This window comes from Macrobrachium nipponense, chromosome 18 (genome assembly GCF_015104395.2).
Source record: "Macrobrachium nipponense isolate FS-2020 chromosome 18, ASM1510439v2, whole genome shotgun sequence".
NCBI lineage: Eukaryota > Metazoa > Arthropoda > Malacostraca > Decapoda > Palaemonidae > Macrobrachium > Macrobrachium nipponense.
The window spans coordinates 34,996,546-35,020,556 of NC_087211.1; the positions used below are offsets into that span (position 1 = coordinate 34,996,546).

The 24,011-nt window shown below is 35.9% G+C and overlaps 1 protein-coding gene across 2 annotated transcripts in view; it reads right to left on the reverse strand.

Moving 5' to 3' along the window:
- Nucleotides 1-24,011, reverse strand: part of LOC135196961 (guanine nucleotide exchange factor subunit Rich-like) — a 387,875-nt gene that overhangs the window by 117,527 nt on the left and 246,337 nt on the right. For both annotated transcript variants that reach the window (XM_064223819.1, XM_064223820.1), the window contains exons 22-26: nucleotides 22,737-22,979; nucleotides 21,158-21,356; nucleotides 20,595-20,683; nucleotides 13,057-13,231; nucleotides 11,735-11,925 (exon numbers count right to left, since the gene is read on the reverse strand). In XM_064223819.1, the coding sequence (XP_064079889.1) occupies nucleotides 11,735-11,925; nucleotides 13,057-13,231; nucleotides 20,595-20,683; nucleotides 21,158-21,356; nucleotides 22,737-22,979 (897 nt within the window). The remainder of the gene's footprint in view (nucleotides 1-11,734; nucleotides 11,926-13,056; nucleotides 13,232-20,594; nucleotides 20,684-21,157; nucleotides 21,357-22,736; nucleotides 22,980-24,011) is intronic.

Genomic DNA, 24,011 nt, shown 5'->3' on the forward strand with positions numbered 1-24,011 from the left:
GCTTCCCCTACCTTCATTGTATATATATATATGTAAGTGATTACATAATAAAAATATGGAATGTTATTCCATATATATAAAAGACTAAAACTAAAGAGGTCAACCAGATTGCTTGCAGGAATGTGATCAGACCAGAGACGATAAAGATGACATATACAATAAAGTAGGCTAAGTTGACATGCCGTCACCTGTGGTCATTCATTTGTTTTGAAACATTAGTCCAAGCTTCCTGCTTGAGACAACTACCGCGACCTATAATTCAAACGGCCTACGGGATTTCTAATGTGTCTCATTTTGTATGTATGTTCATATGTTTGAGCTACTGTATGCTTCTTTTATGACTTGTAACCGAGATGGTAGTGAGAACAGAATTAGCCATCATCATTGGCAGAAGCTATCAAGCCATCGTCATTGGCAGACCTGTACAATCCTATATTCATCATGTAATCTCAGAAGAATATATGTATTTTTATACTTCGTGTTTTCTACTAGAACCTCACATCAGAAAGAAAATACTTACTTCGTTCGTTATCATGAAACCCCAAGACACTCCAATGAGTATGGAAGTGCATAACCAACCGACTTAGCGTAAGATTATCGCAAGTCTAACATTACCTCATAGGGTGCCATATTATACAAGGCAACAGCCCTAATATATATATATAACATATACATATATATATATATATATATATATATATATATATATATATATATATATACATACATAAAATATATATATATATATATAATATATTATATATATATATATATATATATATATATATATATATATATACAATGTATATATATCTATAATATAATATATACATACACATATATACATATATATATATATATATATATATATATATATATATATATATACATACACACATACATACATACATACATACACAGTAGTGCCTCAGGTTACAAAATTAATCCGTTTCAAAGCGGCCTTCTGTAACCTGATTTTTTTGTATCTTGAAACTAGGTGTTTACATGAAATTACCTAATTTCGTTCCAAGCCCTACAAAAAACACCACAGTAAAATTTTATAATAAAAGCTAAATTGACCAATAAACAATGATATACAACAATTTGGACCATTCAATACCTAGCATAACCTGTATTGTAGTACGTACCTGTAAATAAAGTGTAACATGTATGTGCATATGTAGTGAAATGTGGAACCTTACCTTTTGAGTGAGGCGATCTCCGAAAGTGGCGACAGAGGAGGAGGACAAATGGTAGAAAACATGAACATTTAACTTTACGAAACACGTTAAAAAATGGCAGAAAACATTAACACTAAACTTACGAAAACATTACATAAGGCAGCAGAAAACATTAACACTTCTTGATTATCTCCATCTTCGTTCTCAATAGAAGCATCCTCTTCTTTCCGTGAACTTCAGCAACATTCTTGGGACCCATGGCTAATAACAGAAGTAATTAAGTTCTCACACAACACAATAAAGTAACTTACAGAACAACGAAAGCGAAATCACTAATGCGAATTTATGTTAACAAACAAAATATATGTGAACAAACGAATTCCGCGTGCGTACGATAACGCTTATGCGACGAAATGGTCGAAGGACGCATTTACAGTGGACCCCCCGTATTCGCGTTCTCCGGATTCGCGGACTCACACATTCGCGGATTTCTCTCTGGAACATTTCCCTGCATTATTCGCGGAAAATTCGCACATTCGCGGTATTTTTCTATGAGAAATATCCATAAATTCCTGGTTTTTTTGGTCAATTTCATCATAAAATGCACTTTGTATGAAAATTTTTAGTGATTTTTCTTGCATTTTAACTAACAGAATAGGCTGTTTTTAGCGTTTTTATAGGGGTTCCAAACATTCGCGGGTTCTAACTATTCACAGGGTGGTCTGGTACGCATCCCCAGCGAATACGGGGTAACCACTGTACGTAGAGGGATGATGGGACAGATGCTGACTAATAGGAGAGCACGATCTGACGGCGGTGACTAGCATCAGTAACCAATGAGAGAGCGGGAGGATGGTGGCAAGTCTACTCAGTTGGCGGCGGGCAAGTTTTAAAATGGCTCTTGGCGGTCCGGGAGAATCTCGGACTTTACCCTTTCGCAACCTGAATTATTTTCGTATACAAAAGCAAGAAAATCTTCGTCTTTGCTTTTGTAACTTGGATTTTTCATAAGTAAGGACTTCCGTATGACGAGGTTCCACTGTGTATGTGTGTGTGTGTGTGTGTGTGTATATATATTTATATTTATATATATATATATATATATATATATATATATATATATACATATATATATATATGTATATATATATATATATATGTATGTATATATATATATATATATATATATATATATATATATATATATATATATATATATATATATATATATATATATAGAATATATATATATATATATGTAGATATATATATATAGATATATATATATATATATATATAGATATATATATATATATGTATATATATATATATATATATATATATATATATATATATATATATATATATATATATATATATATATATATATATATATATATATATATATATATATATATATATATATAGATATATATATATACATATATGTACATAAATTATATATATATATATATATAAATACAGTAAGTCCTCGGGCTACACTGGTGCCCTCGACTTAACGATGTTTCGTGGTTACGAACGCGCCCCCATAAAATTTATAAAAAATAATATTAATGCGTCGTTCCGTCTTACGCGGTTTTAGCGTTGTAAGCGACGTAAACAAACGCGAACTAGTTCTGGGCGCACGCGGAAGAATACGCTTTGTGGGGGAGAGGACGGCGTCGCTTCGCTACGTCATTCCTCGCCCATACGCCATTTTGGTTGTGACGCTGCCTCTCTCTCCCTTGTGTTGTATCGTTTTTGTAACTTTTTGCTCTTTGTTATGGCTCCCAAGCCCAAGGCGGACTCTTCTGATGGTAGTGCATCGAAGAAAAGAAAGGCCATCACCATGGAAATTAAAGTGGTCATTATAAAGCGATCTGAGAAGGGAGAAACGCCAACAAACATTGGCCGCTCGCTGGCCTTAGCCGTTTCGACCGTTGTTACCATTATCAAAGATAAAGATCGCATTAGTTGAACATGTGAAAGGATCTGCTCCTATGAAAGCGACAGTGATAAACTAACCTCCCCCAGTCTCTCCAGCACCGCAGCTTCCTCTCCAGTGTGCAAGCCAACCAAATTAATAAAGGTAAGGAATTGTTCTCTCGTTGTTATTGATAGGTATTTACATTAAATCATGTGGTATTTTTTAATGTTCCGACTTACGCTGAAAATCGTGTTACGACGCATCTTAAGAACAGATCAACTTCGTAACTCGAGGACCCCCTGTATATATGAATAACTTGATCACGAAGTATATAAAACGTGTTGCTATGTATAAATAAAGGTTATTTGCCACGAAGGAAAAAATGAAAAACCGAGATAGCCGAGACTTTCGGTCCTGTTCGAACAGGACCGAAAGTATATATATATATATATATATATATATCTATATATATATATATATATATATATATATATATATATATATATATATATATATATATAGTATATATATATAGATATATATATATAGATATACATATATGTATATAGTAATATATACATATATATATATATATATATATATATATATATATATATATAATATATATATATATATATAAATAAGGTTTTTTGCCACAGAGGGAAAAAAATGAAAAAGCGAGATAGCGGAGTACTTTCAGTCCTGTTCGAACAGGACCGAGAAAGTAACTCGGCTATGTCGCTTTTTCATTTTTTCCTTCGTGGCAAAAAAAACCTTTATATATATATATTTATACAATAACTTGATCACGAAGTATATAAAACATGATGCTATGTATAAAGGTAAAGGTTTTTGCCACGAAGGAAAAAAATGAAAAGCTTTTCATTTTTCCTTCGTGGCAAAAACCTTTATATATATATATATATATATATATATATATATATATATATATATATATATATATATATATATATATATATATATACTGATCACAAAGATATAAAACGTGATGCTATGTATAAATAAAGGTTTTTTTTGCCACGAAGGAAAAAATGAAAAAGCGAGATAGCCAAGTACTTTCGGTTCTGTTCGGACCCTTTACTGAGGTAAAGGGTCCGAACAGGACCGAAAGTACTTGGCTATCTCGCTTTTTTCATTTTTCCTTTGTGGCAAAAAAATCTTTATGTATATTATATATATATATATATATATATATATATATATGATATATATATATATATATATATATATATATATATATATATATATATATATATACTTTATTTAGGAAACCAGTTTAACTTAGGAACATGGATGGATTACTTGAATCTTTCCCAGGTTTATTTATTGGGATAATGATTGCATGTTTCAATTTATCTGGATAAATGCGTTTCATCCAGATGGTGTTATAGAATTTTAGTAAATATGATTTGGCAATGGGGGCTAGATGGATGACATGAAAATAGAGCATTGTTTAATTCATCCCTATTAAATGCATAATTATATTCTAGGTCTTCAATAGTTTCAAAATTGAGTATACTATTTTTCCACTGTGTTCATATATTTTGGAAATGTTCATTTAGATTGGAGTAGGCACTTATGTTTTTAAAGTGATTCACTATTATATTTTAAAGTGATTCACTATTATATTTGAAATTTCACATGGGTCATTACAACCACAATACGAAGCATGTTTGGTGATGTTAGGTATTGGTTCAGAAGTATTTGATCTTCTAACTTTAGAAATTTCTGGTTTTGTAATTCTATTGGTTCTTTTCTGTAGTGATAAGGACTGTTGGCTTGAGGGGTTATTTGCTTTATTGTTATTAGTGGAATAGTATTTGGGCCTTGTGGACAGTTGGGGAGTGATAGTTATAATTTGGTTTGGTTTAATGGTATGTTCATTAGTATTATCTATTAGGAATTATAAAGTGATTAATTTATTCTTTACTATCCAGACATTGGCTATTTGATTGGGTTTGAGGGTAATTGTGTATTTCCACTTGTGAGGTTATTACAATATCTTTTTTAAAATGTTCTCCTGGTGTAGTTGGAGTTTCTTTGGATTGATTGTAATTTTAAATATTCACTTTTTTTCCCTTAAGTGGGGTTCGTTCCAGTATTCTTTTCTTTTTATCAGCTCGATTATTATTATTATTATTATTTGACTCCTCTTCCATTGGAAGTTCTTTTCCATGGATATCTGAATCTTCTATATTAGTAGTGGTACTGGTGAATATATCAACTTGCTTGTTTTGGAGTTCAGCAATATTGATATGAGAATTAGTTGGTACGCTTATATTATCTTGTTTGTCATTAATGTGATCAATATTTAGATTTTTAGTTACATTCGCAAAAGTGTGGTTTTAAGATGGATTACTGACTCCTCTTACTTTTAGCTTGAGTCTAGCTTCTTTGACTGACATTCCTGTTCTGTTTATCAACAACTGGAGCTCTGTGTTGTTATTGTATTGATAAAAGGAGCATTCCTTAGATTTAGTGTGATGGGATTGTCCACAGTTAATACATTTTGGGGATTTACATTTCAAATTAGCTATGGCATTTTTTGTATGTGTGCCCATACTTTGAGCATTGAGTGCACTGAAGTGGTTTTGGTATAAATGGATGCACTTCTCTATTTTGTCCAAGAATTTTATTTTGAGTGGGAGATCTTGGCCTGTAAATTTACTTTTGCAATATTAATTTATTTTTTCTTTCCACCTTGGAACTGAGTAGACTTCTAAATCATGTACATTACTGTATCTTAAACCCTCTTACACCGAAGGGGTATAATAAAAATCATCTCCCGTAAGCCAAAGGGGTCTTGGAGTGACGCCGAAGTGGAAAAAATATTTTTTCCAAAAAATCACAGCGAGCATAATTTTCAAGATTAAGAGTTCATATTTGGCTCCTTTTTTTGTCATTGCCTGAAGTTTAGTATGCAACCATCAGAAATGAAAAAAATATAATTATCATATATAAATAATGCGATATATGATAGCGTGAAAAAAAAATGTATATAATTGTATTCAAATCGCACTGTGAGCAAAACGGTTAAAGCTAACGAGTTAATTTTTTTCCGTTGTACTTTACACTATATTGCGATTATTTTGGTATATAACACATTGTAAAACAATCAAAGCAACACAGAGAAAATATTATCACAAAATGATGCATGAATTCGTAATGAGCGAACGTAAAAAGTTTTTTTTTTTTCAAAAATTCACCATAAATCTAAATAATTGTTCTAGACTTCCAATTTGTTTCAAAATGAAGATAAATGATTGAATATTACTATACTGTAAGAGTTTTAGCTTACAATTGCAGTTTTTGACCATTTCGAAAGAGCTAAAGTTGACCAAATCTCTAATTTCTTTTATATTTTTTTTATATGCAAATATTTCAAAAATGAGAAAAGCTATAACCTTCAATTATTTTTTGTTGTATTTTACATAAAATTGCGCACATTTTCATATATAAAACGCTATGAAACGCCTAATATGAAACGGAGCAAATATTCCGAGAATGCGACGTACACATTTCGGAGATTTGCGGCTGAGAATCCGCACGCGGAGGGAAGGAAAGTTTTTTTTTTAAATTCACCATAAATCTATATATTGTCCTAGAGACTTTGAATTTGTTTAAAAATGAAGATAAATGACTGAATATTACTAGACTGTAAGAGTTTTAGCTTACAATTGCGTTTTTCGACTATTTCGGTAGAGTCAAAGTTGACCGAACGTGGTTTTTTCTATTTATCGTGATTTATATGCAAATATTTCAAAAATGAGAAAAGCAACAACCTTCAATTATTTTTACTTGTATTCTACATGAAATTGCGCACATTTTCATATATAAAACTTTATGTAATGGCTAATTTAAAATGGTGCAAACATTACGACAATCGCACGAAAAAATTTTATTTTTTTCGGAAGAGTTACCGCGCGGACGTAAGGAAAATGTTTTTTTTTCATAAATTCACCATAAATCGAAATATTGTGCTAGAGACTTCCAATTTGTTGCAAAATGAAGGTAAATGATTGAATATTACTAGAATATAAGAGTTTTAGCTTACAATTGCGCTTTTTGACCATTTCGGTAGAGTCAAAGTTGACCGAAGGTTGAAATTTTGGCACTTATCATTATTTATATGAAAATATTTCAAAACTAATAAAAGCTACAACCATGGGTTGTTTTTAGTTTATTGTGCATAAAATTGCGCACATTTCCATATATAAAACTTTATGTAACAGCAAATTTAAAATGGTGCAAACATTACGACAATCGCACGAAAAAATTTATCGGAAGAGTTACCGCGCGGATGTAAGGAAAATTTTTTTTTTTTCATAAATTCACCATAAATCGAAATATTATGCTAGAGACGTCCAATTTGTTGCAAAATGAAGGTAAATGATTGAATATTACTAGAATATAAGAGTTTTAGATTACAACTGTGTTTTTCTACCATTTCGGTAGTTAAAGTTGACCGAAGATTGAAATTTTGGCACTTATGGTTATTTAAATGAAAATATTTCAAAACTGATAAAAGCTACAATCATGAGTATTTTTTGGTTGCATTTTACATGAAATTGTGCACATTTTCATATATAATACTCCATGTAACGGCTAATTTAAAATGGTGGAAAAATTATGTCAAAGTGACGAAATAATTTCTGCGATAAGAAAGAAATTCCCGCTTGCGCCCTGCGTAACGATTGTAAACAAAACAACGCCTTGATCCGTGAGCTCCCAGCATCCCCCAAGGCGCATGATTTAAAAGTTTTCGGCTGGTAGGCCTATAAGTATTTTTCCGCGTATTTTTAAAAAACTTTTTTATGTCGACGTTTAATACGTCCAATCGGCACCCGGGAGACAATTTATCTCGACGTTTAATACGTCCAATCGGCGTAAGAGGGTTAACTTAAAGGAGTCAAGTATTAAGTGTTTTGAGGGTAGTCCTTCTTCTTCAATGTTGGGTAAAATGATTGTGACCTGCATATAATTTAATGTTTCATGACTTCTTAGTTATTTTTGTGCCATTTATTTCTTTTATATTTAAAAAGTTGGTGGAATGGTTTTTCATTGTTACTTGAAGTAACCATTCATTTTCTTTAATATATCGGCATTCCATTTCTTATGCTGGAGGTATGTTCAATAATTTGTTTTCTAGTATTGCTGTTGATATTTTATTTTCAGCTTCAAGTACTAGAAATCTCGACCAGTTATCTGGTCCAAAAAGATTATCAAAATGTACCAGTGTTGGGTTAAGATGATAATTTCTATTTCTTTTTGGAACTTGCCTTATGTGGGTTATCTGTGTATCAGATTTGGCTCCTTTCTCTGTACGTATGGTTTCATTGCTACAATGTTCGAATCTTCTGATTGGTTTTTATTTTTTTGTAGAATTTCCATAGGCCCCGGCAGGTGTTTCGGATCATATAATTTATTCAGAAATGGAAGTGCCTTTGCTGCATTATTATCTTGAACTGACTGAGGGAGATTCGGGGATAAATTTCCAATGGTCATCAACTGTGCCAAATTTTGTCATCAAGGGGCTCAGGGGTTTCTAAAAACTTTAGGTGTATTTATCATAAAAAATTAGAGAAAAAAAAATAATACATTTTGAAAAGATATCATTGGCTTTTTGTGAAGTTAAATCTTCTGCCAATGGCTCAAGTAAGAAATGGCTCTCAAATGTCCGCATACCCACCCTACCCAAAAAAGGGGGAAGGCATAACATGATTAGTATGGCCCAAGTGTAAGCAATACCCGCTTGGTAGGAGTAAGAGTATTATGAAAATACAATTATCCCCATCCTAGCCACGTCATGGGCGAACCGGACAGAATGCTGAGAGTTTTATTCCTAGAATAAGGGCCCCTCTGGAATTCGTGGTCCAGCTCCACAGAATAGTTCCGCCTGGAAAACCAGGTCCGAACATTGTTGGGTAGATGAAGGATCTACCACAGTTCCCACTAGTATTTAGCTTCGGCTTTAACTCCAATCCAAGTTATGATATGTTTTCTTATTTATTAGATATGGAAAATTTGACAAAAGTGGAAAAATCCACAGATATTAACCCAAAAATATATAATGTTTTATGGGACTCTTGGGTTCAAACCTAGGAAGAAATTTCTGAGGTTCGAGAACTCCATCACCACGTCAAGGTGCTCCCAAAATGAGGGGGCATTGACTCGTTTACTTTAAACAGCCTGTATGTATGGAAATGAATGTGTGACCAAGTTACATAAATTTTTCAGTTCTTTATGCTACTTACGTTTATTTATTATCTCTCTAAGTATGTATACTGTAATTTAATCATATCAGTCAGCGGTTACTGGCAGACTTGGTTAATGAAGATCCAGTTTTATGGTGCTTGTCTAGCATCATAAAATCAGCGATTTCTGGCAATAATAATGAACAGAGTTTCAGTTAGAGGTGCCATAAGGTGCCGATAATGGAGCTATAGCACCATAACATACCTAACAGCGGCACCATTAACCGAAACTGTGCCATAAACGCCAGAAATCACGAAGTTTCGGTTCATGGCGGTTTTTCCTTATCAGCACCCCACTGATAACCGGGGACTGCCTGTCCAGTCATTCTGATTAATGTTTAGCAAAGATAACTTTCCTCTTTGGCTAGGATAGGCTTATAAAAAACTTTAACCTTCACCTTCATGGAGACACTACATTTCCGAGACTTTAGAAAAAAAACAACTCTGATGGCCGTAAATATATTATAATTCATTAAGGGATCTCATATACTGTGTATAAAGTCTACACTTTGAATAAAAGCAACTTATGGAAACAAAGTGATATATGCCAAGCTCTCTAAGGTATGTAATTTCTAAACTTCTCTAAGCAATCACATTACACACTGTCTGTCTGGGTTTCATATCCCTCTCTCTTGACTGTCAAAGTTGATTTAACCCTTAATGGATGGGAATGATCATATGAGCACCTATAACAGAATTTGAGCAACAGACAGCTAACCCATAAAAGTATTAATGTATTACATGCCATACAATTTGGATGAATTTATCGGGAAAGATGTTCACATCACTTTAATGATCTATAAATGACTTATAGCAGCTGTAGTAGCTCAGCACTGGACACAGGGAGATCAGTGTGCCTTGAGACTTGGGGGAAATGTATTGCCCCTCTCTATCCCACAGTCTTTTTCTTTTTTAATTTGCTCACAAATCTGCCCAAGGACTGCTGCTGGTATTAGTTTTTATCTTTTATGATAGTAAGCCAGCTATAATTGTAAATTTGCAAAGATTATTAATTATTAATAGGTGTTAGTTTTTCCAGACCTCTGAGTCTCAAGTAGACTCTTCTCGGGCTGGTAATTTGCAAAGAAAAGTTCAAAGAAATATTAAAAAAAAAAAAACACACAAACTCACAAAAAGTTAAAAAAAAAACACACACAAACTCACAAAAAGTTACCACATCTCCCCATCTACAGTAAATCTTGTAAATATTTTACAACAAATATACGTACCCAGCATTTGTTACTGATTTTAGTTCTTGTCTGTTATGATATTTTGTGAGCTGTAATTATAATTTTACAACATAAAGTAGAATAAATCATAAAAACATGTATGACTTGATATAATTAGCATATTTTTAAGAGCGTCTTGGAAGAGGCCCTGCAAAGGGTTGTAAATATTCACTTTCAACTTCTTGGGGTATATACAAAAAATTTTTAATTTTTTTTTCTTACACCTTGTTCATTTACATATCACTCTCTTTCCACTGATGTCTTTTTCTTAAATTGGCCAACCTTAGCCAGTCCTCTAAGGGTTAAGATATGTTTGGGGCAAGTGAGATCTTATTTGTGAATTTTCATATACCATAACAAATAAATACACAGGCTTAGGTAATGATGGGCAAGAAAAGTTCTGATACAACACAGTTGGGCAGTTTATAATGATACTATTTTGTATATCTTCAAGTGTTTTAGTTTGCTGGAATTGCAAATTATTTAACATTAAAATCAATTTATGTATTACTGGCTGAGAAAAAATAAAAACCAAATTCCTTAAAGTAATGAAATTAAAAAGGCCTACCCAGTCCTCCCCACTATGCTTTCCTGGCTCCCCCACCCCATGAGCACCTACGTACCTTGACCTATCCAACTACCCCCCCCCCCCCCAATACAGAGCCTGTCCAAAAGCAATACACAAAATGAAGTTAAGTGATGCTTATGCTTTTAAAACAATGACAATTACAAAAACTTCCATACAGACAAGGGCTCTCCCAACCCTCCTAACTCAATGGTTATCTCAGCCTATCACCCCTACAATGACCCTTTCTCACTGTGTTTATGACTGTAATTAGTGTTGTCACTGGCTCTTTCTGTGCAAGCAGCTTCACAAACCATCCAGGCATAATTTAAAAATTTTCTATGTATACTGTATAATGAATTTTGTATATCATATATATATATATATATATATATATATATATATATATATATATATATATATATATATATATATATATACTGTGGTGCTGAATGCCATCCAGACAGTGTTAAGCTCCAGGTGAAAATGGATCAATGAAGGACTTCTGTGCAAGTACAGTAGGAGCTGCTCAAAAGAATTTTATAAGAGTAACCTACCTGCATCAAATATCTTAACTGTACTTCAGCATGAGGTGGTGGTCTTGGAGTGGCTTGGTGGGGGGGGTCAGGTGGTCGAGAGAGCAGATCTCTCGTTGGATCACCCCCCTCAGGAGACCAATCTCCCCCTATACTGGATGTGTCATCTCCATAAACTGTTCCTTCTTCACTCATCATACTAATAGCATCACCTAAAAGGAGAATTAGCCTTGAAAAAATAGGATTACATTTCTAAAGAGTGATATACTGGTTGTGATGTAATGGTTATGATAATCCAATTAAATATTTTTCAGCTGATGAATGACTAAACTGCAATTAGCAGTGTAAACAATGTGAAACTTTAATGAAAAGATGTGAAAATCCTGATATGCCATACAAATTTCCATGTTATGATATCTAAGAATAAATTCTTAAAAAAAGCAAATTTCATGAGCATGTATCATATTACATTTTTTACACTTGAGCTACTCTTCAAAATATACTTTAGACACCATACTGAATACTTCAAGCATTGTTGCCAACTTACAGATATAAAGAGCAAAGACACAGAAAATCAATCCTAATGTACATAATATTCAGTATCAATTAAAATACTCAGTGTCCAGAAGTTCACGAATTGTTTTTTATACTTACATCTTCATCACCTTCAATTTTACCGCAATTCCATACATTCAGAAAAAAGGGCAATGAAGCTAGGTGGCCTAAGGCAGCCCATTGATTTTCATTAGTCCTTCGTGTAATTAACTCATTTTAGTATGTGCTAGGAAAAACTGTACTTTTGGAAGAATAATTCTTTTGTTTAAAATTTTGCCTTTAATTACTATTATTACTAAATATTTAACCACAACACTGAGTTGATTCTCAACTTTCATATGGCTGGACCAAAAAATGTCTTACTGAACATATGTTTTGCAATTCCATAAAAATTCAATGGTGGGACAAAATGAAAATGTTGAGGATTCTGTTGAAAAATCAATTCATGGATTTTCTGATACAGAACTTATCTAAATTGCCAGAGAATAAGGCAAAATAGGGAAAAAATATAGTAATTTTTTCGGATGTGGAAAAATTGAGCATAATTTATGAGATTTTAACTTTTAAATTCTTGAAAACAAGTTACAGAACTAGTTTTCCTTTAATCCTCATCTTGCATGAAAATGAGTAATATAGAAAACAAGTACTACTTTTCAAAATGCTTAGGAGAATTTAATACCATAAGACTTACAAAGGTATGCAACCATCTAAACTATTTGGAAGTGCATGGTCACCTCTTGATAAGGAAAAAAAAAAAAAAGTTGTAAAGTGCTTTTACAATAGCTCACCAGTTCTCGGAGAATGTGGTACGAGCTGAGCCTGTTGAGGAACAATATCTTGCAAGGAATATGGTGTCGTGGGAGAGTGGGGTCCATGCTGAGGTGTTACAGCTGTCTGGGTATCTCCAGTTGCTTGGCTCAAGTAACCACTGTCACCAATCTCACCAGTGCCAAGAGATGCAACCTGCAATTAACTATCTAAATGAGCAAAAAATGACATTTTTATAATATAATTAAGGTTTCATTTTTACTTACCAAGCAATTATATTGCCTAAAGTTCCATTCACCAGCAACTTAAAAAAAATTGTTGAAATTCACAGTAATGCTAGCTTGTATAACATAATTGGCCCCGCCCACTTTCAAGGTAAGGAAGGAACAACCCAGCTGAGAGCCATCAATTGTTTTCTGCCTTTATGTTCATATGTGGGGAGGAGGGAGAGCTTTGATTCATAATTACTTGTTAAAAATAATGTCCATATGAGGGGAGGAGGGAGAGCTTTGATTCATAATTTCTTGTTAAGTATAAATAAAACATTATTTTATTATAAAAATATAATTTTTATATATTTAACTTACCAGGTACATAATTATATTGCTGAATCCCACATTGCACTGGAGGTGGGAAACATGAATTCTTTCTATGATAATGAGTTAAGAGAATATCAAATTGCTAGCAATAAAACAATGCTTGTTGTTCCTTACCTGGTAAGAGAGCTACTGTAGGTACATACTGCCTCTGGTCAGCTCTCATCTTAACCTTGTAGGGTGTGGCAAAGTAGCCATGATGCACCACTACATTAGTGGGACCTTGTAGCAAGGGATAAGACCATTGTCTACTAAGCTTGCATACATATGTAATTGGCCCTGTCCAGGGTGCATACCAACAAACCAAACAACCATAAATACATCATCACCACCACCTACTAAAAATACAGGCAGTCCACGGTTATTAGCAATCCAGTTTTATGGGACTTGTCTAGTGCCATAAAATCGGCAATTTATGGCGCCATAACAGGCGGAGTTCCGGTTATCGGTGCCATAAGTGCCATCATGATGCCATAAATCACTAGTTTCAGTTAATGGTGGTTTTTGCTTATCGGTACACCCCCGGGAATGGAACCCCCGCTGATAACCGGGAATTGCCAATTACATTAACAACCAACCATAAAAACACTGGGACTGGTGGGTACTCCTGGTACACAGCAGCCCTGGGTTCCCCTCAAACTCGACACCTTAGTTCAAGGTAAGACGATAGGAAGGCACAAAGGCTACCTACACTTCATCCCCAAACACCATATCAACCACCGATAATGGACCCAAGATACTGCAATTGTCGTAAACTGTTTCTACGTCACAAAGATAATGGATAGCAAATACCGATTTACGCCTCCAATAAGTTGCTTGTAAAATAGAGGATAAGGATAAACTATGTCTGAAGGCTGACAAAGTTGCAACATCGCTTACTTTGTGAGCTTTGGCTTTGAAGGAAGGCAAGACTTCTTCAATCAAAGAATGAGCTTCAGTGATCTGATTTCTCAAGAAGACAGGGCATTCTTCAACAGGGTGCGAGATGGATTCTTCACAGAGTGCCAAAGATTACTTAAAGGGCCTCAAATCTTCTGTTCTTTAAAGGTAATACCTCAGGACTCTTACTGGGCACAGAACTCTCCTCTTCTTCTTCAGGGCCAAGGATTTCTGACTCTTAATAATGAAGGAACATGGCCAGGGTTTACCTGGGTTATAATTATTTGCTAAAAAGCCCAGGGTGAATGAACAAACTGCATCTCCTTGGGAAAATCCCATTCTTTTATCTACAGCATGTACTTCACAGACCCACTTACCTGTTGAAAATGCTACATAAAAGAGGGTCTTCCTGGTAATGTCTCGTAGCGAAGAAGAACACAGGTTCGAAACAAGAACCAGAGAGCATTTTAAAACTCATTCAAATTCCATGACATTTGCCGATTCCTTAGGTTTGGATGTATTAAAGGACTTGATTAGGTCAGAAAGATCTGGGTTTGGGGACAGATCTATGCCTCTATGTTGAAAAACTGAGTTCAACATTGCTCTGTATCCCTTGATTGTAGATGAAGAGAGACCTCTAGACGTCCCGAGGTCTGGAAAGATAGAATTCTCCAATATCTTAGAAGACAAGACGTTACGATTTCTGTACCAGGCCCTGAAGATTGTCCACTTGGCTTGGTAGACTTTTTCGGATGTAGAATGTCTACATTGTACAATAGCAACTGAAGCTGCTCTTGAAAACCCCTTCTGTCTAAGGATTTTCCTGAAAGTTGAAACCCTGTCAGGGCCAGAGTGGACAATCCTTGGTTGTACCACCTGAAATGGGACTGTCTTGAGTAGATTGGGCCATTAGGTAACAATCTTGGGAAGTCTGTCAGGAACCTGAAGAGATCTGGGAACCATTCCTGTCTCGACCAGAACGGACCACAAAGGTCATCATCACATTTGAGTGATCGCGCAACTTGTTGATTACTTCCCATATCATGCAGAATGGTGGGAAAGCATATAGATCTTTGTTGGACCAGTCTTGTAGCATGGTGTCCATCGCCCATGCTTGAGGATCCAGGACTAGTGAACAAAATACTGGGAGTCAGTTGTTTTTGGAGGTCACAAAAAGATCTATAAGGTGTCTCCCCACCCCATCTCTATAGGTCCTCGCACACTTGCGGATGTAGAGTTCACTTTGCAGGGAGCACATGCTTGCGATAGCTCAAACCGTCTGCAAGGACATTGAGCTTATCCTGGATGAATGGGGTCACCAGCTTGTTTGGTTGCAGTTCACCCAAGGAAGGAGAGAGCTTACTGCTTTGCAAAGGGATTGTGAATGAGTCCCCCCTTGCTTCTGTATACAAGCCAGGGCTGTGGTGCTGTCTGGGTGCACCATCACTGTCTGGTTGTGGACTTTCTTAGCAAAATGCTGAAGTCATAAATAAATCACTGTTAGTTCTTCCAGGCTGATGCGAGTGTGTATTTGATCCCGAGATCACTTCCCTGATACCTCTTGGTCATATAGGATAGCCGCCCAACCTAGATCTGATGCATCTGCATGGAAGTCTAGGTTGGGGCTCGAAGGAAGGAGAGACTTCCTTTTCTGAAAGTCTGCTGTTTGATTTCAACCATAGTAGATCTTCCTTGATCTCCTGGGAATTTTATGTTATTCGGTATAGATTTTTCAAGATTTCCTGGATTTTAACTTTTTTTCAAGCTTTCAAGACCATGGTTAATTTTTCAAGATCTTGAAAACATTTTCAAGCACTGGCAGCAATGGAAGGGATGAAGAGGAGAAGGGTTTCAAAGCATGAGACTTTTTATTTGATCACAACTTAAGCTTAGATCTCACTCCCTGCTTTATTGGCTTGGCAATTGTTTAGTTATGATTAATGATTGAGAAGGGGAAAGATGTTTAACGTAATTACTATCTCTTACAAGTTAAAATATATAATGTCTTCTTACTCTTGGAAACTTTTAACATTGTAGCCGGAGGCTAATTCTTCAAACATTTCATCTGAACACTAGGGAACTGTAAGCGTGACTAGTGTAACCCGTTATTATAATTAAAGTCAATTTAGATATAGATGGTATTATCTCGCGTGAGACATGTAGATTAACAAGTTAGGTTGTATTCTAACTATGACACATCTTACAAATTTAATTTGGCCGTAATACAAAGAATACTGAGGTATGTTACTTTGCAGCCACAAATCATTATAATCTGAAACACAACTTACCACCATAGTGACACAAACATTCGTAACATTCGTATGTACGAGCATCATGTTATTGTCAAACTTAATAAAATTCTCAATTTGGCAAGTATGGGTAATATTAGTGCCTGATTACAATACAGTGGCACCTCGAGATACGAAATTAATCCGTTCCGAGGCGGCCTTCGTATCATGAGTTTTTCGTATCTTGGAACACATTTTACATGTAAAATGGCTAATCCGTTCCAAGCCCTCCAAAAACACCCCAGTAAATTATATTTCCAGGCCTAAAACACATGTTCTAGGGTTACAACGCCGATCCGACGGAAGAAATATGACTCCAAAAAGGCAAAATACTGTACATACTTGAGTAATATTCAACTGCATGTAATGTTCAACCCCATTTTTACTGCATATATTAGGACTTTAGCATGTGTCCCTTAGCAATAAGCCTAGCCTATGTTAGTGGTTGCTACTGTAGCCTGGTCTATGAATCTGACATCTAAACCTAAGAGCTAAAAGCTTAGAATATGCCAATAAAATGTATAAATAATCAGTATGTACTCATTTCAAATAATTATTAATTAAACATTAACTATAATACATAAACAAAAACAAAAAAAACCTTCCAATCGATTGTTTACATTCAGCTCTTACCCGTCTTACGAGTATCGAACGAACGCCAAGCAATCATTTTTCCTAGCACACAGAAAGCCATAAATTGTCATTAGTATCTCTCTTCAACTAATGAAACTACCAAACAGTATAATAACCATTCATTTCTATTCTTTATTCTATCTTTACCTAATTTTTTTTTATTAAATGTATTGCATGAATAAGTTTTTCAATTTACAGCATCCTTTTACCAATAGAATAGCACAAGGGGTAGATGCTGACCAATAGGAGAGCAGGACCTTATGGGTGACTAGCATCAGGAACCAATGGGAGAGCGGGAGGATGGTGGCGAGTTTACTCAGTTGGCGGCGCGGGAGTTTTAAAATTGTTCTCGGTGGTCCGGGCGAATCTCGGGACTTTACAGCAACAACCTTTCGTATCTTGAAAACTTTTCGTATGTAGAGCAGTAAAATTTTTCGCATTGACTTTCGTATCTCGAGTTTTTCGTAAGTAGAGCCTTTCGTATCTCGAGGTACTACTGTACTAACCTTATTAAATTAAGATGTGTTGTTTTTATTGGTGGGTGGCCCGGGGCCCAGGCCCCTGAGGCCACCCCCAGCTTAATCCAGCCCTGAGCTCAGGCACTACTGACCACTTGGGAGCAAAATGGGAGCTCAGTCTTGACCATACCCCTGCCTTCAATACCTGGTGTACTGCCAGATTCTTCTGGAATGCGAGTGTCGCTCCAGACTTCATGGGCTCTTGGTCTAAGGGTATTAGCCTCGTCTACTCGAGTAGCCGAGTGTGCCCTTCTGATCCCCTCACAAAGCCAGAAAGAAATCGTGTTCTTGGACACTTTCTTGGACTTGCCAGTGCTAACGAAGAGTCGTCGACATTCAGGTCGGAGCTGTCAAGTCCTCCTCAGATAGCACCACTTCGACCTAACAGGACAGAACAGCATCTAATCTGCGCCATTGTCTAAAAAGTCCTCTTGGGAAGGGATCTTAAAGGAACTGAACCTGGTGTCAGGGACCAACAGGTTTTGGGTCTTTGCTACGAACGCTGCTATGAATTCAAGTGTAACTGATCACCAACCTCTAGATAACATCGAAAGATAAGCCTTGCAATTTGCCTACTATTATGGATGATGCCAGGGTCACTAGTTCTCGAAGTGTGCACCCCATCCCTCGGTCAATGCATCCGAGTACAGAAGCGTCAGGAGGAGTGGAGTACTCAAGGGTACTCCTAATAAGAGGTTCCTGTCGTCCAACCACCATTCCAAATCCCTCCTTAATTCCTCCAATAGAGGAATGAGGAAGGATTGCAGATCTTGAGCCTGGGACCAGTGTTCCCTCATTCTCCAATGAAGAGAACGTAAGTTGAGATGCCCATGGAGAACCAGCTTCTCCAAGGACGACAGGTAACCAACTATGATTTGCCACTGCCATGCTGGTTCTTCCCATTGGAACAGAAACAGCTGCGCAACTTTCCTGAACTTGCTGATGGGATAGCCTGCGGGGAAGACTTTTGACGCCACTGTATCGATCAATATGCCCAGGTACTTTATTCTCTACTTGGGTAGGAGATCTGACTTCGCCTGATTTATCATAATCCCAAGGGTGCGGCAAAACTCGAGAAGTCAATTCCTGTCCTGAAGCAACTGTGTGTGTGAACCCACCAGGACTAGCCAGTCATCGAGGTACTTCAATAGACGTATCCCCTGCCAATGGGCCCCAAGCCGAGACGAGGATAAACACGCTGTGAACAGCTGGAGGGCAGTTGAGAGTCCGAAGCAAAGTGCCTTAAACTGGAACGCAATCTACCCGAAGATAAAGTGGAGGTACTTTTGGGAGGATTGATGAATGTGGATTTAAAAATACACATCCTTCAGATCCACTGTCATGAAGAAGTCGTTCTCCCCGACGGAGGAGAGTACTGAACATCATGAGCCAAGTCTGACGAATGAATTGCTTCAGTAGGGAGAGGTCTATTACGTACTGGTCTCCAACCCCCGAGGATTTCTCACCAGAAAAATGTGGCTGTAGAAACCCGGGGAGCGGTCTGAGACAACTTCTATTGCACCCTTGTCCAGCACGGTTTGCACTTCCTCCGAGTGCCAAGTCCTTCAGGGAACTGGGAACATGTCTGGAGATGGACCGGGAGATCAGTGAGGGGGGGCCCGAGACTCAAAGGGAAGTAGGTATCCATTCGTGAGGACCTCCACTACCAAGGTTTGGGCTTCATATTATTGCCAAATTGCCAATGGCGGGACAGGCACCGCCCCACTGGTGGCAGCAGCTGGGGGGAATGCCTTCCCTAGTGCCTTCCTCTCTTCTCTTTGCTGCCCTAACCTGCCTCTCCTGAGGAAGAGGATAGCTGAAAGGGACAATTCTGAGCAGAAGAGAAAGATGAAGGCTGCTGGGTCTTTCCCCTGGTGCCCTTCGAAGCTTGGGACTTCCTGGGGAGCTGAGGAAGGTGGAGCTTGGCCAGCAGGTCTAGCTGTAATGACATGCGAAGGGGCCAACCCCTCCCGTCGCTGCCTGGCAGACGAAGCGATCATTTTCGTTGACCCTTTGTTTGACTACTGCAGCATCCTCCATCTCCCTAGGGATGAGAGAAGAAGAACCCTTGGGTCATGAGAACTCAAGTCCCAAAGTCCTGGTCAGGTGAGTCAAGAGTGTCTCTCCTCTTCAGGACTAGGTTGGCCCACCGGTTTGCTGTCTGGTGGGCTAGGTAAGAGATCGTCCTACCCCCAGACTGGCACAGTCTCACGAAGGCAGAATCCTCCTGAGGGACCATTGACCCTGTGGAGGAAGTAATCTTGGCCACTGTAAAGGACCACAGATCGATCCACGAGGCTGCCAAGGCGGTAGCCTCCAGGGTCGCTGCCTCCTGCTGCCTGGGGGACACCACCCCTGCAGTTAACTGTTCCCAATTTTTGATATTGTACTTGTAGTCAAATTGTATTGGTATTACTATTTAACTTCACTTTTCAGTTTCAATGTTATTATTCTCTCAGAATGGAGAGACTTCCATAACTTTCTCTACAAGAATTTGTGCATGAGTTGCCAGAGGAGCTCAGAATAATCAAAGGCATCCAATTCTTAGTAATTCGGTAGCTTATACTTATGTTCCATAGACTCATCCAATGAAAGTGAAAAAAATATATGTACATTACAACCAAAAATTATGACCCATCTTTACCTTTGCCACTGATATGGATAATCCATGAATTCTTTCCTCAATCAGTGCTGGTCTCTCATCAGAACAGCCTACAGATCGCAGAGAAGCACCTGAAAAAAAATGTGTAAAACATTTCAAAAACAGTTTAGTATGCTAACAATTTTCATGCCAAGTAAACTTATCAATCAGCTATTACGGAACTCATTCCTGTAACCTCAACAAAGTTTTGGATCATAGCCTTCAGTATATGAATCTTGAAATGGATACTACTTTGATTTACAAGTTAAAATCTTCTTTCTTCCAAGAACAAAATAAAATTCAAACTAGTAAAACATAATGAGACATCAAATAACCTAAAGCCTTCACGCTCTACACTTCATTCACTCAAGACGTTTTAGCAAGCAGAACAATGATGGGTACTTTTACAGCTGCATTTCTTTACCGTGCTTGAAGAATGAAAAAAAAATCGAGAAAAATTTAATTTCCACAAAATGATATGGGGTTATCCATATTGACACTACATATTACAAACAATTTAGGAAACTGTCCTGCATATTTTGTATCAAGAAAAAGAAGTCCCTTACTAGAATAACGACGAATCTGAGAAGTTGGAACGGATGGATATGGCCAAGAGAAATCTCTGTGAATCTGCTTTAATGATGCTACAAAATCATCAATATGTGCAGCCCTGCATCTTTCTTTCTTCAGCCAGGAAACTAGCGGAAAGTCCAAATGGGCAGCCATTGTGCCAAGATCTTTGAGACGACATGCAAGAAGTAATTTCTGGAAATAACAAACCACTCGTTAAGATTTCAACCTAATTAATGAATACTTATTCAGTTTTGTTATACTGATTACATGGCTGGGTAAAATCTTATACGATGTATCTTTTATACATTTCACTGATGAAATTTACCGGCAGGATCATTCTCCTTCATACAAAAAAGGATCTTTTGTAACTTCTGCATGAAAAAGACTGCTTAAGAAAACCTAGAAGCAATTTTGCACCCATAAAGTCTTTCCTACTGAAAAAAAATTTTCCTGACTAAACACATTAAAGTAGCTGACTACTATACATATAAGTTATTATTAACTTACAATGTTCTTCCAACCCAAGACACTGCCTGACAAAATGCACTTTGCTCCTAATAATGTGTAATACTCAAACTTACACTTATTACAGCTAAATTGGTCACCAGAATCATGAAAAATGGTTCTATAATTGCAGAACTATTTACTTGAATAAAAATACTTCAAACTCATTTTTCAACTTTGAATTCCTTACCTGTCAAAAATATTCTAATAATTGCATGAACAATGTCTCTAGCTTTTATTTTAAACAGAAACCATCAATCTTTTTTTTTAATTTACAGAAAATTATCCACTGCCTCAGCTTTTTACATCTGTCTGTACAAATTCTTTGATGTTTCATTTCTCCGATTTTCAAATCTCATTTAATAAAAGCTTTTGGAACAGTACTAAGAGTCTAGAATTGAAAACCTGTGTTTGGTTACACTCCTTCATAACTATACTTAATACTATGCAACTTTGACTTTAAAAAAAAAAATTGGCCCTTCGCTATCACTATAATTTTGAAGCCAAGGAAGTTCCTCGTTGGATGAGTGGTTTACGTACTTGCCTACCGATCTGGTAGTTGCAGGTTCACTTCCCCACGCTGCCAACATAATCAGAGGGATTTATTGCTGGTGATCAGAAATTCATTTCTCGATGTAAAGTGGCTCGGATCCCACAATAAGCTGTAGGGCCCATTGCTAGGTAACTAGTTGGTTCCTAGCCACATAAAAATATCTAATCCTTCATGCCAGCCCTAGGAGAGCTGTTAATCAGCTCAGTGGTCTGGTTAAACTAAGTCATACTTAACTGCAGCCAAGGAAATATATTCATTCATTTCAAATCTCACATTAAAAAAATTCTAACTTGGTATTTTGTGGATATTTAAGGCACGATGTCCACTGTGCTAACATTATTTTCTAACAAGCACTTCTCTTCTTACAACCAGTGATCTATCAGTCTAAACAAAGTAAGCAGGCATCAGTAAAAAGTAGAAGTATGTAATCTGCTTCAACAAATCATTTTATAATTTGTTAAAAAGGATCAACACTTTCAATGACACATAAATAACACAGAGAAATATGAGATTACCTTTGCATGCCTCTGCAATATGACATCAAGGAAGAATTCTTCTGCAGTTGACACATCTTTACTAAAAGAATTAGAGGAGTGTTTACGGGACGTTGGCACAGTCTGACTCTGGCGGCTAATTTCAGGTACAACTTTGGCTGAATCAGAGGTTGTTCTAACCACTGACTGGTGATTATTGGTGGTCCCATCAGCAACAGCAACCTTCGGAGCTGAAGCTGAGGAGAATGACCTTCCCCGAAGCACCTGCATATAAAAACACCTGAATCAGTCTGAGAATACCTAAGGAATACACAACGTAGTAAACTTGTACTTGAATGGAAGGATGTCTATCTTTAAAAATTATTTGATCCCAAGGCAAAGTAAGAAAATCATAAACTCAGAGCTTATGTTGGCTCCTAAAAATTATGTTATTTAAAAGACAATTTAGACATATATATATATATATATATATATATATATATTATATATATATATATATATATATATATATATATATATATATATATATATATATATATTATATACACACACACACACAGTGGTCCCCCGTTATTAGCTGGGGATGCATACCAGAACCCCCTGTGAATAGATATAACCCGCGAATGTTTGGAACCCATATAAAAACGCTATAAACAGCCTATTATTATATTTGGTTTTTATAATAGTTTTATCTTCACTGATAAAACAAGATAATAGGATCAACCTTTCCAATGGAGCCTGGGAGTCTGACCATACAGACTATATCTTCCTTAAGGCAACAATGAAGCAGACCCCAGGCATCACCTACAGGTTTATCTCCTGTCATTTACTGCTTGATAAGGGTGGAAGTTAGTCCACCAAAATATAGTCCTTAGCTTTAAACCCGAGTGTTTTAATGGGCCCATTATACTTGAAACTGTATGTATGTATGTTAATGTATGATGTATGTATGTATGTATGTATGTATGTATGTATGTAGTATGCATGTATGTATGTATATATTAATATATATATATATAGAAAGACTATATAGACTAATATATATATAATATATATATAATATATATACTATATATATATATAATATATATATATCATATATCTATATATATATATATATATATATATATATATATATATATATATATATATACATATAATATATATATATATATACTATATAGTATATATATATATATATAATATATATAATCTATATATATATATATATATATATATATATATATATATATATATACTATAAATATATATAAATATATAATATAAACATACTTA